The sequence below is a fragment of the Nylanderia fulva genome, unplaced genomic scaffold, assembly GCF_048542155.1.
Source record: "Nylanderia fulva isolate GAGA-0341 unplaced genomic scaffold, ASM4854215v1 Scaffold28, whole genome shotgun sequence".
Lineage (NCBI taxonomy): Eukaryota > Metazoa > Arthropoda > Insecta > Hymenoptera > Formicidae > Nylanderia > Nylanderia fulva.
Window position 1 is genome coordinate 2,597,910 of NW_028190347.1, and position 16,764 is coordinate 2,614,673.

Here is a 16,764-nt window from a genome sequence, read left to right on the forward strand (position 1 = left end):
AAATCGAATATTTTAAAAAATTAATTTCTCCGAAAAATAAAATATAATTTTCATTTTAAAGTTCAGTTTACACTATTTAATTTTTAATTTAATATTAACATCAGGTTTAATATCGATTTATTTTCAGTGAACTGCGCATAAATCATGGAGTGGTTGTTTGAAAGATCGGCTTTAAGCAAAATGTGGAAAATCAATTGAACGAATTAACAAAAAACTGTAAGATTATAACGTTTGCAAAAAATACTGTCAACTTTCTACTTTTCTATTTCACGAATAGTTTCTCCGAGTAAAAAACACGCGATACGTTTACGCCTTTACAACTTTTTAAAAACGACCAGATAATGACCGGAAGCAAGCATTTGTCGTACTTACATGTTCGATCGGAGGCAAGTAATGACTGGCTTAAATTACTGAGCTGACTGAGCGGCTGACTACAAGAAATCGGCGAGCTATTGCTCGTCGTGGCGGGTTTCAGAGAGAGATTTAGAGGCGCATCCGCATCGTTGACGTTGTTGTTGGCGTTGCTGCTACTGCTGCTGCTGCTGCTACTGCTAGTATACGTCGGGGGTGCCGATAGAACGGAGCCGTTGGTCGAATGAGCCGGTAGTTTGATCACCTCTACTCGATCCACCGTGTCTCCTCTGTACTCGTTCGAGTCGGTCTAAGAAGAGAGGTCATAAAATGCGAAATAATTACGTAATGCATTGTATTTTATTATCAGATTTATATCAAATGTATAATATATATTATATTTAGAGTTGTTAGTTAGTTTTCCAGAGAAAGGCAGTAATCACATATATCAATTATAAAAACTATAAATTATATAAATGACAAATATGTAGAGTAATGTTATAGTTCCTTTGTTTATATGGTAGTTTCTATGCAATTTAAAAATTACGGCAAACGCGTGCAGCGACTGTACGTACCCCCGTGCGATTATATTTCCTCGGTTCCATCAAGAGCGACGAGGTTGATGTCGTGTTCGTCTGATGCGCGCTAAGACCAGAGACAGGTGGTGGGTGTACGCTGACGCTGGGAGTGTCCAAGGATATTGTCTTCTTCCTGCCGCGGTTTGTCGTCCCGGGAACCTTCGGGCCGACTATACTCGACGTGTATTTGATAATCTCCGTATCGGGAGGTAGACGCACACCTCCCAATATACTGCTAGGATCGCTGAAGAAAAAATGTCATTGTGACGTTACTTATTTTTAGCAGCAATTAAAGCCAAATAAAATTATGCGACAACGAGAAGAAATGTTTCGAGTAATGAAATTTTGCGAATCTAATTTTATCAAGAGCTCTGCGCAAAGCTGGGCTTTCAACAGTATAAATACTCTGCTTAAATCTACGTAAAATATATTCACCTTCCTTCCTTCGCGGAACTGTCTCGCGATAGGGAAAACGATAGCGTGAAAAAATACAATTTTACGGGGAGTTAGAGATCAAACTAATCTTGAAAGTACTTTTGAAAATACGCAAGACTCACCTAACGACGTTCGTTTGTGAATTTGGCGTACTGCTGACCGGAGTGGTGCTATGATGAGAGGACGTCACCGGTACTTGAGTGGACACAGGTAGACTGCTGCTCGTCATACTCGGCGTCGTTGAGCTACTACTGCTAGCTGGTGTCTTGTGACTCTTGCTTGACTTAGCTGTTTCGTAATAACGTACACAACAGCGTGAACAGAGTTCTCGATTTAAATTGTCACCCGAAAAATGTCCGCCTTCGTCTCGATACAAGATCAACGACCATCGATTGTCGCGGTAGTTGATAAACTTTCACGGAGTCTAATTTCAAGTTTCTATCTCATTAATAAGTAATCTCGTGTATAACTCGAAACTTGACGGGAAACGTAGGAGCGAATTTAGAATTGTATTATTATAACTTGGAATGTGACAAGATATAAAGTGAAACAAAACTCATAAATATATAGAATGGGACAATTATAATAACAAATCGGAAGGAAAGAGATATGTATATTAACTCGAGCAAGTTTTAAAAATATCGGAAAATAACAAGTCGAGGAATAAATAAAATCGCACGAGCTATAACATTGAGAAGAGAAAAGGCTGTTAAGGACGTACGTCCTCCGGCGATTTCGAACGACGTTGTTAGTTCGAAAGAACCCGTCGATCGAGGATTAAGCTGGAGGCGGACAGTTTCTCGAGGATCGTATTATGCAATGTTGCGTCGATCGCTGTTACTTACACTTACTGGACTTGTGGGACGAGAGGGATGGGGGATTAAGTAGAGAGGCGGGATAGGGCGGCAGGAGGCTCTCGGCACCAGGCGGAAATCCGGGAAGTCCTGCCGCTCCTTGTAGCCTCGCGATGTAGTCCTGCGCCGCCAGATGAGAGGCCATTGTCCACCATGCGCTGGCTGCTGGATTGATGCCTGCAATATGAACGAATTATTCCTTCCGTAAATCCGCTCGCTCCCGTAAAATTCGATCTTAAACTGCGGCTCGACATCGCTCGACTGTCCAACTTTCAACACGGGATGTAGAGAGGATAACTCATTTATCCGTAATGTCGTGTAAATAAACAAGTTCAGTGCGTATCGTGACGAAGTTGTAAGTAAATAAGAGGCATGGCGGATACTTCTGATCTCTTTGTACGAAAATACAAATGGATTTTAGACGAAAATATAACATCTCTAATAATATGTTTATTTTAAATGTTTGTCAAACTAAACAATTATTCATCATTCATTTATATTGATTATCATGTTATAATAAAAATGTATAATGTGCAATTTTTTCATACCTATTTGATTGATAATTTGGACAATGTATTAAGCGCTTTCGTGTAAAATACTTGGTGATTGAGCTGTGGCATTCCGTTAAATGTTTACTACACATGTCGCGTTCGACGTTAGCCAAGCGGTCCCGAATTATCACGAAAACAGCCATGCGAGAAACACACGCTTCCAAGGAGAAGCGATCGTTTATTTCCGTGTTCATGACATGTAGAGCCACGATAATCGTCGGGACCTTATATAGGAACGGATCGCAATCTCACACGCGGAAGAACTAGAGGGACGAAATTAGGAGTGTAAGGGGAGAGAGTAAAGGGAACACGAGGGTTGCGATGGAAAAATGTCTACTTACCCAAACTTGCAGCTTGACTGGCAGCCACGCTGAGTGTACCCAGGCTGCTGTGGGGGTACGGGGACGGGGGTGGCGCCGAGGCTGGTGTGTGACCCCCGAAACCAGGCGCAGAACCTCCCCGGCCCAGAATAGCGTAAGCCGATGGCAAATGGTGGGCACCCAAGCCATAACCACCCGGTATCCCGCCGAAGAGCGACGACGCCGCGCTGTCGCCTCGGGGCCAATATGCTAAAGTTAAAATCGGAGAAGATCAAATGTGAGTCTACGAATTTATCGTATATACTATATAAATACATAGAGAATTTTCTCTTGGAACTTATCCGCGAGATCATGCACAGAAAAAAAGTAATCCTTGATTCAAGTATATTTTTATTCTTGACTGATTTAAGCATAAAATGCTCTTTGTAATCACACATTTTCATTTGCCTGAATAATAAAAGGGTTTGTGCGAAGTATATTTTTTTATCTTTAAGATATATTCTGGTTTCAAAAATCGCATATGGTAAAAACAAACTTAGTCACATTTGAACTAAGAATTATTATATATACTTGAAAGTACCGCTTATATCCGATGCTCACGTGTCCTTGCAATATTTATAAGTAAATTTCAGCTTCAACCAAGAATATTTTGTACTTTGTTTTAAGGATAAATTATTTTTTATCCAAAATTATTTATATTTGACGCTATTATAAGAATAAAATATACTTTAATCAAGGCATCTTTGCATTCTCTCAAGGATACTGTTTTTTCTGTGATGTAAAAGTACACCGATTTTTTTCAGTGCACTAAAACAATTTATTTAATTCGAACAAGTATTTATTTCAATACTGCCAAATGAATCATTTATTTGAAACTAATAATATTAATTTGATATGAAAAATATTTATTTGATATAAGAAAATCCTTTTCAAAACACAGAAAAAAAGGAATCCTTGATTCAAGTATATTTTTATTCTTGAACGCTATTTAATTGATTTAAGCATAGAATGCTCTTTGTAATCACACATTTTCATTTGCCTTAATAATAAGCAAGTTTGTGTGAAGTATATTTTATCCTTCAGATATATTCTGGTTTTAAAAATCGCATATGGTAAAAACAAACTTAGTCACATTTGAACTAAGAATTATTATATATACTTGAAAGTACCGCTTATATCCGATGATGCTCGCTTGTCCTTGCAATATTTATAAGTAAATTTCAGCTTCAACCAAGAATATTTTGCACTTTGTTTTAAGGATAAATTATCCTTTATCTAAAATTATTTATATTTGACGCTATAAGGATAAAATATACTTTAATCAAGGCATCTTTGCATTCTTTCAAGGATACTGTTTTTTCTGTGTGGTGATCGTCGTAATATTTTTATCGCAATAAGAAATATTGGTATCTATACCACATTAAGGTATAAAATAGATCCGATTTACTATGCAGGGGAAAGTATGCTATAAATCGTACCCTCCTAAGATAAATACTCAAATTGCAATAAAACTATGAAATTTACAAATTTTCTTTGTTTGTTTGAAACTATAGTTTCTTTGTCAAGATTTGCGAAATTATATCCATGAGCTTAAATCGTACCTCTAACAATAAAATTAAAAGATTGTGACAGTTTGCAACAAAACATCTCTAAAAACGTCGCATATTTATAATCACATATTTTCAAAAAAATAACTATACCTAAATAAAAAAATTAATAAATCGTACCAGTATGATAATAGGAAGTTACGATTTATTGAACTTCGCTTGCTTTGTCAAGTTTGTGAATAAAAAATATAATCTTAAAACACACTTTTGCCGATTTTTCAACACTTCCACAGGATTAAAAGATGAAAAATACTTTAATAGTAATATTAATCAAAGAGAAATAAAATTTTCTATAAAATTCTTCCAATACCATATTATATATCCCACCGTGCATAATTTTCAGGATAAATTCTAAGAGAAAATTCTCTGTGTACGCGCACATACGCATTAATAATACTCGAGTCAACAATATTATCTCGAGAAACCGCATTAAAGAGATATTTGTGTAGAGCAAACTCGATAAGGGAATAACGATAATATATATATCGATTACGCGCGATATATTGTTCGAAGTCGAGTCTGAGAGATTTAAAAAATATCTATTGTATAGCTAAAATCAATCCACAAAACAATCTAAACGATACTGTAATCTCTATTCGCTATGACGTAAAGTCATTCGTGCTTTGTAAAATCCAATTTCATGTTATTCCATGTTATTCTCCATTCAATGATACTGATCCCTTCAATTTTGTCATATTGTGCAAACAGTGTGTGATGACTGCACAGGTCGGTGCTCACATTGAGAGAGCATAGCGTATAGTATTAATACTATCAAAGTCCTGCGGCGATTTGAGTAAATTAATTAATTACCTGGGAGCAATATATGCAATTTGCCTATATGATAATGTGCCGCACGTTGGAGTAATAATTTATTATTGTATTCTATCGTGCAAACACAACAAAATGTATACCTATACACAGGCATATATGTACATATTCGCAACAAAAATTATATATACATATAAGAAGCGAATACGCAATCGTAAATCTTACACGCGATAAATAAATTACTCACTGATTCGAGATGTGATTTCGTTACAAGTGAAATGTTTATAAAGAACAAAGCAGAAATGCATCGCGATAATATTTTGCGAAATATTTCTCCGTCGACATAAAATATTTTAACATTCGAAATAAAGCAAAAGTACTCGCATTAAGCGCGAATAAATTCTCTTCATTTTTCTTCATAATTATGAATTTTTGCTTACAAAATTAAATTTGCACGGAGGCACTAAAAAATAAGTCAGCGCTTTTGTTCTTTTTAATAATCTCGTAATTAAACGCCCTCAAATCGCATTATCACGTTAACCGTTATGCGCGTTGATAATAACGACAATGAAGTGCTTTACAACGAAAGAGCGGATAAGTGATGTAATTGAATAAATCGCGCATGCATGTTATAATTTTAGAAATTAAGTGCGCGCGTGTGTCCGTATAGATGAAAATAATTCACGAATGCCAAGAACTTGTTACGATAACATCAGACGTACAGACTTTAGCAAAAACTAGCGATTCTTTCGAAATACTCTATATGAGAGCTAAGTTTATCAAATTTCTGTCTCTCTTTTTGCAACATCACAATTATCTCTTTCAAAAAAACACAATGTCTCAGAGAAACTTCAAAAACAATGTCTATTATTTAATGAATATGCCAAAGCATCATTGCCAATTTAAAAAATTTTTTATTATTTTCATTTTCCTTTATGTGAAAAACATGCAAATAAATTTCAGTTATTCAAAGGAAGAGCAAATGCTGAATTTTTCCTACTGATTCCTCAGAAAGGAGGGCAAAGTGATTGAGCAAGCTTTTTTTTTGTATAGAAATTTCGATTTGATGGAAGAATTATCGCGGAAAAAAGGAAATTTTCAGTCTCGGGGTTATTAATTTTGCGGAAAGCGGTACTCGATCATTCGCGTCGCATTTATATAATTTATTGTTGCGAATGCCGGGGCAAATGTACCGTTGATTTTCTACGAGTGCGACGGCCTTGAGTAAGGCCGTGGCATTGAAATCCGAGCGGCGCTTTAATTTATACCGGTCGTTGAACTCTCCGCACTCCGGCTTGTACGACTGCTTCACCCAGTGAACAGCCGCATAATAGTTTACCTGCATACGCATGTGTTTACAGATGCATTTGCGTACGTGAATACAATGAAGACTCAAGGTTTCATTCGTCATCGATTTTCTTCGGGCAGTTTCGCGAAAATGTGAAAGCCGCGGAACAGACACGTTCGACGTTTTCATGTACGAAACGCTATACCGATTTCTCTTTCTTCTTTTTGTGCTCGGATCGTAAATAGTGAGTATACATAAATCGTCGATGTGGAGAATTTTAAATTGGCGCGGCGCCAAAGTTTAAAGGGACTTGACCGTGCGAAAACAAAAGTATAACCCGCGAATAAATATACATAAAAAAAAAAAAAAAAAAAAAAGTATCAATCGATAATCGCAAATTATCCCTTCTTTAATCGAGATTGATCATTTCACCGTCAATTTTCTGAAAGCTAGAATACGTTTCGTGTCTCTCAGTCTTTGACCTCGATTGACGACCCTATATATAGCACAATTTTCTTTTCTTAATGACTTAACGACGAGCGGAAAGTCGTATCGTGCCTTCCTCTTTAATATATCTACATGCTTTAACGACAATCCATTATTCGAACAACCGAGCAACGCATTAACCGTGGTCGCCATTTTCACACGTATATACATGTATGTACATATGTATATCATATTTGATGTAACGTTGCCGTGCCAGGACTCGTAAAGACAGCCGATAAAATACCGTCGTTGGAAAAGGAGCGGCGGACGAACACACATGTGTTTTTCTGTATATTTTCCGTAGTTACTTTTCCATTTGACGCGAAGCGACGTTAACACATATTCATGCGTGACACGTGACCTATATCATTTGATGGAAATTATGTCTATCATGATACTAGAGTATAAACAGCAGCACGAAATGCCGAGTTTCGAATAAATCGATACGTCAAAAATTTCGTCTGGATTAATATCGCGCTTATACATATATGCGAAAGAAAATACGAGATAGGAGCATTAATCAATTAAACACTCGAGAGATACTTCTACATTGAACTTGTTATGTACAGTTCTATACACTTGTCACTTATAATCTATCTCCTTGAATTTATGAGAGAAGTCTCGATATCCCTCCGTAGTATTTCCAACTATAGAATGTTTATCAGAAAGAGCGCGAACTATTTTTAGATTAAATTGCAATAATTTGCATAATCTCATAGATTGTCATAGTCATATAAATTTTCACGCTGAAAATCTCATTATACTGACAACTTGTAAATATTATCTCTATCGCTTTGGCGCGTTTAATTATGTGTAATTCATATACACTCGATATCTAAATATCAATCAATTAATATCATAAACCGTAAATCATGTCAGATCGTTACGACGATATTGTTTTTCATTTTCTACACGACTGTAAACTCTAAAGAGATAATATAATTATAGTATTGCCTTATATATGAGGACTGCACACGTAGTCTATATAATACATAGATGCTTCTAAACTATCAATTATCCTAACATGGTTTATATTTTGCTATAATCGATAGTCATCTATGTCCACATAAGGTTAATTAGAATATCACGATGATCGACAAGCTTGATGACATAATGACTCACATCTTCATATATTTAATGAGGTACAAAATATAGCTGTCGGATTATCAGAGTTCCACGTGTCTCTAACACAAAAGAACATTTTTAATCTTGCGATGGATGCAGGGTGATCAAATACTGAACGTTGACATTAATTTTATCGCGACACATAGCTCGGAAGTGCAATAAATAAGGAACTAAAATATTTTATTTCTTATTATATTCTAAAAAGTCAAATAAATGTTATCGCCTCATGATTAGTATTATTAAGAAAAATTATCTTGTATGCAATAAAAAATATTAATATCCAATAATATATAAAATATGTTCGATGAATTTTACTATGTTCATAAAATTTACTATGTACATATCAATATTTTTTATCGAGGTGAATATTGTTCAAAGAAACTTTTTTATCAAATGTTTTCGACACCGTAAGTTCTAAGAAAAAATTCTCTCGGTGTATTATAAAATTATTCTAAAGCGAAGAATTATATAATTTTTAATATCATTTTTCATCAAAGATTTACACGTCAAAGTCAATTTTCCTACGATTCGTAAATCACCTAATTGCTGTTGTTACTTTTGTAATATTTAACGAAATAGAAAGAATTCAAAAGACTTGATCTAAAATATAGAATATATCGTAGCATAAAATGAATAACAAACTATGTTAGGATAATTAGTGGTTCGGATGTAAATCTCATACACGCTACACTTCAATATAACGCGATTAAAGTAAACTCTCCTCTAAAAATAATATTTAAAATCCGAAAAGCTAATTTTGTATTAATTATAAATCGTGAATTGCATTAATACTACTGCGTGAAAACAGATGAGAATTATTGAACGTTAACACAGTGCGCGCAGAATACGAACCATTATCTCCGCATGTAATTGCACTACACTTTACTCGCCCGCAACTTCTCCTTCCCATTACGACGTCGGCTTAACATCGCCCGGTAATAATCCACAGTGCGATTTTCACAACGCGATGGAACAACAGCCGAGTGCAAGTTGTCTCGAGTATTTTCCTCAAAAATTTCACGTCGTACAAAATCATTTCTGCGAAATTTCAGAAATACGACGCCACTACGCGCGATTAATTCCCACACAGAAAAAAAGGAATCCTTGATTCAAGTATATTTTTATTCTTGAACGCTATTTGATTGATTTAAGCATAGAATGCTCTTCGTAATCACACATTTTCTTTGCCTTAATAATAAATAAGTTTGTGTGATTATTTTATCCTTAAGATATATTCTGGTTTTAAAAATCGCATATGCTAAAAACAAACTAGTTATACTTATAAGTAAATTTCAGCTTCAACCAAGAATATTTTGCACTTTGTTTTAAGGATAAATTATCCTTTATCCAAAATTATTTATATTTGACGCTATTATAAGGATAAAATATACTTTAATCAAGGCATATTTGCATTCTTTCAAGGATACTGTTTTTTCTGTGTGGTGATCGTCGTAATATTTTTATCACAATAACAAATATTGGTATCTATACCACATTAAGGTATAAAATAGATCCGATTTACTATGCAGGGGAAAGTATGCTATAAATCGTACCCTCCTAAGATAAATACTCAAATTGCAATAAAACTATGAAATTTACAAATTTTCTTTGTTTGTTTGAAACTATAGTTTCTTTGTCAAGATTTGCGAAATTATATCCATGAGCTTAAATCGTATCTCTAACAATGAAATTAAAAGATTGCGACAGTTTGCAACAAAACATCTCTAAAAACGTCGCATATTTATAATCACAATTTTTCAAAAAAAATAACTATACCTAAATAAAAAAAATTAATAAATCGTACCGGTATGATAATAGGAAGTTACGATTTATTGAACTTCGCTTGTCAAGTTTGTGAATGAAAAATCGAATACACGTCGAAAAATATCTCCGCGCGATAATAATGGATTAATCGGTCCCTCTCCGAATTTCGTTCGGCCGAACAAGATGCTTGCCGAGAGAGGCAAAGAGCTTCGGCGCCGCTTTGGTCCTCTCGTAATCCCTAATCCGGCCACGCGCGGACGAAACGGTCGTCGGAAATGCAGATAAGCCGAAGCGCGGCGGCAAGTCGGCGTATCTCAGGCCGCGGCGATGCGTCACGTCTATCGATTTGTGATTAAGCATTCGTACGCGAGCGGCATAGGTGGGGATATCACGGCGGAACAAGAGAGGGAAAAGAGGTGATACGAGAGAGACGTCGGCGAACGCGGACGAGAGAGAGAAAATAATCTCGTGGTGGGGTCATCGTCGTTCGTCCGGTTGGCACACGTCATCGTTAGCCGCCGCCGCCGACGTCGTCGTCGTCGTCGTGTTCGTTTGAACGCGTCGCGACGCTAATTTCCTGTTTTTCGTGCCGTGCTAATAAAGTACTCTCTCTCCCTCGCATTGTTTTCCCGCTAATCGACGGGCTCGAGGGCTTCGAGCAACCGTACTCGGCGCACTTTAACCGATCAATGGACGCGGATCGGTTGCACTCTTGCAAAAACCGTGACCGCTTTGACCTTTTGCTTTTCTTTCTCTCTCTCTCTCTCTCTATCTATCTATCTTTCTCTCTTTTTCTGCCGCGCATTTTCTTTTGAATTGATATTTCTGGAAACGCAGAAAAAATATCTTTGTCTCTTTAAATCCATAAAAGCTATACTATACGAGAGGAAAATATCTCTCTTCTCTCTTGCTTTATATTAATTTTACACCTACAAAGTGAAAAGCGCATTAAATTGCATTTTATAGATTTATTTTTCTAAAAGATTATAAATGTCTCGTAATAAATTATTAGTTATTTTCTGCTTATATAGAATATAAGTTAAAGTAAAGACGATAAATACATGTCGCTGTGGTGTGAAGATAAAAGTATAAAAAAGAATTTTTTTGCTTGAAAATTTTTTTAAAGGATGCATCGAATTGCATCACGAAACTTTTCCAAGTCGCGATGACTTTTGCGCGTTTTGCTCTGTCGACACTTCGTTCGCGAGTTTCAAGGTGACGTTACCAAGGAAAACATATTGCTCTTGTTTTCTTTTACGATGCATCGCTATTCAGTGATGAATTGAAACGACATGTTCTCGAGAAAAACATGAAAAAAATAAAAATCGATCGATGAAGAGCTAATTGGTGAGAAATTACTCGTTTCGTGTATCATGCTTTCTAATTTTTTTTCTGTTACTATAATCTCATATACCTATCTTGTCAACATTTATAATTAACATTTTGTGAAACAAAATTCTGGTAGAGAACTATTGATCTGCCGTAACAAAAGCAAGGCAGAAAGGACGATCGATGGTGAATATGTCTCGATAAATTTAAACATATGGTCCTGGCAGTACGTTTATCTGCGGATATATCAGATGCCATAGTAAATTTAACTCCTGCCAATCCAAACCGAGAATGTCCAACCGGTAAATCATTGACATGCCGTAGCTTAAATCGGAATTGTCCGTTCGAAAAAAAAAAATATATATATATATATCAATGTTCTATTTTTGATAAAACTGTGGCGACGACTTTTTCTATATCGCATTATACAGTGTCTACATATAAATAAAATTAAACCAGGAGCAATTTTTATCGCTTTTATGAAGCTACAATATATATATATATATTTCATGGAAGTTTGATAAGCGTGCCAATTGGTTGAAATTCGTTCCAAATTTAATAAAATAAAGTGTGACATCTGTTAATAGAAAATAATTGCAATATACACATATCAGAAGAGAATCGAGTCGATTAAAGATACAAAGACGTGTTCTATAATTTAAAATTTTACGAATCTTAAATTAGAACTTTATCAAATTACTGTCCCAATTACTCGTCTATAGATTAAATTAACACATTCGATATGCATATCTATTATATAATTACACTAAAGAAACCTTGTTAAACTAATCGAAACTATCTAAAGCATCCATTAAGACGATAATACCAATTTTAGCGCAAGAAATAAAATCGAAATGGGTTTTCGCTTTATACGATATAAGGGCTCGACGATTTCAGCTGCGCCACTCCTTATCGCAGCTCCGGAACGGGGCAAGACAAGAGGCAGACGGGGACCAAGACAGGATGTTTCAACATGCGGCAAGGAGGCACATACGCATCCTGCGAGGAGACAGACCGGCAGCAACAAAACACGCTCCGTGTGCCGCCGGGCTTTAAGCGAGATGAAACGAGACGAGAGAGCACCGGCGCGGCGCGCGCTCGTTGCTGCAGCAGCATCTCGGTCGCTCTCGGGAGAGAAGCGTGTTCGTTCGGTCCGTGAGCCGGGAAAATGGCCGTGTTATTAAATCGATCGGTGCTCCGGCCAGTAGGGAGGGATCGGGAGAGCCGGGCCTGGGCTTTAGGGCGAGGTGGAGAAGACGCGGGGCGATCGACGGTGCGTATTTTATATATATATATATATATATATATATATATATATATATATATATGTACGAGAGGCTGATGAGCGCGCGCGGTCGCCGACCAACGGTAGGAAGGGACCGAGGATTACGAGTGGCCCTTGCTCGCCCCGGAGAGAAGCAGACTTGCGTACACCGGTACACTTTTGGCGCTCGCTCGCACGCGAGGCGAAAGCGAGCAAGACGAGCGAGGCGAAAAACACGGAACGAGGTCCTCGCCGATGCGGAAGAGATTGACGCTCTGTTTCAACGATTCTTAGACTTCGTTTCGTTATCGAGGGAATCGTTAGCTGTATTCGTTGCGTAACTTCGGAGTAATAACACGCGGCACATTTTTTTTTCTCCCGGCTGTTTTTTTTTTTTTTTTAAATTAATCTCGTAATTGACGTTTATACACGGCCGCGTCTTTCGTTTTGCCGAAAGGAAGGAATTCTGGAAGATTTATTTGATGTGTGAAGACATCAGAATTTTTTCTTATAATAAAATTTGCCTGGAAAATCATGGTAATCGTACGAGACATAATATATGGTTTCGGAAGAATTTTATAATTTTATTTCTACAGTAAGATATAAAATATATAATTTACTGTGTACATATTAATATTTATCGTGATAAATATTAATCAGAGAAACTCTGATAAAATTCTTCCAATAAGTACCATATATTATCCCACGATTTTCAGAATAAATTCTAAGAGAAAATTCTGTGTAGGATCTATACAATTTTTAATTTAACATGTTGAATCAATATATCTCATCAAATAAATTCATATGGCCGATGACAGCAAAGATTTGTCGATGTTAAAAATCATTTATCTATCGCCTCGGTTGCGCCGCAGATTTTTTCCGTACGTAATTTTGTTTATTTTTGACGTTTGATCGTTGTCAATGATATCGCGATTTTCCACGATGAAAGTGCGCGGTACAGATTTACCTGCCCTAATTTCTACGCAGTGAACGCGTCGTCGAGATCGAAAATGACCAAGCCTCGCTACACGATTATCGCGGAAAGAGCGCAACGTAACTACTCTCGTCGCTATTTTAGGGGCGCAGAATATACGGCTGGAATTTTTTTTGGTACCCGACGACAGGAACGTGCCAGGAAGAAAATAGCCCGGACCAACGGCGCGAATCTTGCGGCCCGGAAAGACGATGCGACGATGAGCAGCTTCCACGAAAATGAAGCAGTCGCTTACGCGAGCGCACGTGCGTATTAAGAATAACAATTCAATTGCTTTGTAAAGCGGCATTTTTATCACGAAGACATATGTCAGTCGTTTAATCTTAATTGAATAACTTTTTACTACTACAATGGCAAAAATTACATGTTATTCTCATATTTGAAAAATAAAAAGAACACTAAAAATCGTAATATAAAAAAATTAAAAAATTAAATTAAAAAAAATGTTCGATAAATTGGATTGACAAGAATAATTTAGCAATCAAGCAATCAAGTCGGTGAAAATTATTTTGAGGAAGCATAAAAGAGATTAAGGTAAAAATTGTTCCGCGCTATATCGATACTGACCTCAGAGAATACCGCATTCGTTGTTTCTCGATTAAACTCGCTATTATTCGCGGTACCAGATCAAATACGATAAAAAAATTGTGCGATTTATCAGTCATAAATTTTTCCGCGAGCAAATGTTAGAATCGTACGTGTTTTCAGCCCGTAATTTTCCAGCCGTAATTCACAGCTGGAAGACCAAAGGGTTATAAGTCGCAAACTCGCGCGAAAGTACTGGTCTTATGAAATAAACTGTTGCCAGCATCTGTGCACGAATGGAATAAATTCACTCGGAATCTCGCCGGTTGTCTCGAATTCCGTTTCTCCTCCGATATGTACACACAAAATTCAACACACTTATGATAGAAATAAATTATTCGTTCGCGCGATGTGCTCCTCCTTGATGAAATAAACACCGAAATCGAGATAATTAATAGCATGCGATAAAAAGAATTTATGAACTTCCGTGTTAATATAAAAGTGATACGGTATAAAACATGTAACCAATATTTTTACGATGATTAAATACGATATTAATAAATGAAACGAGAATTATCTCGAAAATTGAGAATATTTCATGAAATATTTATAGATTTAAAAGTCAGATATGTTGCATAAAAAATGAAAAATTAAATAAAATATGTAGGATTAATTCTCTAATCGTCATATTCAAACAAAACATGAAGATAGTATTGGATTCAATATTGATCGGCTCATTCATTAAGCAAGATGCAGTATAATTTATCCATTCCGAGCGCGCGTAACGAGTTTTCACCGCAAACGCGCGGCACAAAATATCACGCCTCTAGTAGTGCATTATTTCGCGCGTCATGAGCAAAATCCGCTTTGCTGAACAAGGTCTTGATAAACCGTTCCCGTCCCCAATTATGGCTTTAAAACAAACCCCTCGGCCACACGCGTCCGTGGAGTTTATAAATTAATAAAAAAAAATATATATTCAATGCAAGACCTCGGTAATCAACTCTGTCATCGTAGGTTAACGTTAATCGCGTTTGCGTCGGATGAAAATTGTGATTTTTGCAAACTTTACTCCGCGCAGCTATATTATTCCCGAAGTCGAGCGGGATTCCAAACTGCTCCATGTTAAATTCCTCCGCGCTTCGCATTGCGCGCAAGTTTATCGCGTTACGTATTACTTGCCGCCGTTTCACGTTTACAACTATGTGTAGCACGTAACTGTAACTCGTGTAATATAATTTACAGCGAAGCGGAACGCATTTTCCGTTCTATCGGTCGCTGTAACAAGTTACGGCGAGCAATCAGGCGACATCAAACACGGTAAATCCGCGGGCACCGAATCCCGCGTTTCCACCCCTCTCGAAGTTCCGGAAGAGAGGTGCTTTGACATCGGGGGAAAAAGTCGCAATTACTCGCGCTCGACCTAATACAAAGTCGATACGAGAGAGAATCCGAGAGACCGTGTCCTTTCTGCCGCGCAGCGTTTCGCCTCGCGGCACAGCCTCGTCATTATTTCCGATCATAACCGTCCAATCCCCGATGGAGGAGCGACAGTGCTATATCCTCGAGCCCTTTGTGACGAGGAGAGGTCACCGAGCGATCGATCGAGAGATCGGAATGTCGGGACGGGGGACACGTAGACGTAGACAGTGAGCGACGACAACGCGCGCTCGCGATGGCTGGCTCGTCTCCAAATCCGTTTAATTTCGTTTACGGGACGCGAGGAACAGCAGCAGCAGTCTTGCTACTGTCCATTTACCAGGATTACGTGAATGCATCGCGACGGAATTGCTGAGTCTGCCGTATTCGCATCGAATCGAACCCCGATCGCGCTAGTAGACGGCGCGATTGACGTTTAAACGTCGAACAGCTGATCGCGTGACAGCTTGGAAAAAAAAATTAATTTGAAAAACGCTATAAAGTAAATACTAGCGTAGGAAAGCTTGTTGCGAGTTTAAATTGCAATATGCATGAGCTTCCTGTCACACCTCTTTTTCATCGAATAATAATATATTAAAAATATATATTGAAATTGAAAATGGATTATTCATATTTTTTTTTAATTACCGACCGTAATGTGAAACAATTAAATTACAATCGAAATTGATATCTTTTTCAATATATTGTTTTCATATTATTAAGAGACTGACTTTACATTGTTTATATATATATATATTTTTTAAATAAACAAGTTTTTTGTTTTTTATCGAATAATTTTATATATCACTTTCTTTCTCAACATAATCAGTTATTGAATAGTGAATATTGAATCAAATTGCGATTAATATTACTCGTTAAGCATCAAAGAAATGCTCATGTAACTCATCTGTGAAAACTCATCTGTAAACTTTACACTAGTATCGAATCATTGTGAATGGAGAGATCGGGGTTTAAGATGGTCCTATGGGGGGCCATTAATTCGTTTCTACACCACCTAATCGCGTTACTCTTCCTAGCTCGCGAATTTCCTTCTTCGGATATAATTGGATGAATCGAACGTATATAAGTTTATTAGCCGTGGCGTA

The 16,764-nt window shown here is 36.9% G+C and overlaps 1 protein-coding gene across 11 annotated transcripts in view; it reads right to left on the minus strand.

The window, feature by feature from the left end:
• The window catches only part of LOC114937645 (bromodomain adjacent to zinc finger domain protein 2B), a 166,621-nt gene that overhangs the window by 23,346 nt on the left and 126,511 nt on the right, over window positions 1-16,764 (minus strand). For 10 of the 11 annotated variants that reach the window (XM_029311195.2, XM_029311201.2, XM_029311200.2 and 7 more), the window contains exons 5-10: window positions 3,111-3,338; window positions 2,210-2,395; window positions 1,487-1,652; window positions 1,365-1,382; window positions 927-1,173; window positions 373-661 (exon numbers count right to left, since the gene is read on the minus strand). In XM_029311195.2, coding sequence (XP_029167028.1) covers window positions 373-661; window positions 927-1,173; window positions 1,365-1,382; window positions 1,487-1,652; window positions 2,210-2,395; window positions 3,111-3,338 — 1,134 coding nt within the window. The remainder of the gene's footprint in view (window positions 1-372; window positions 662-926; window positions 1,174-1,364; window positions 1,383-1,486; window positions 1,653-2,209; window positions 2,396-3,110; window positions 3,339-16,764) is intronic. The other variant, XM_029311196.2, reaches the window with a different exon arrangement.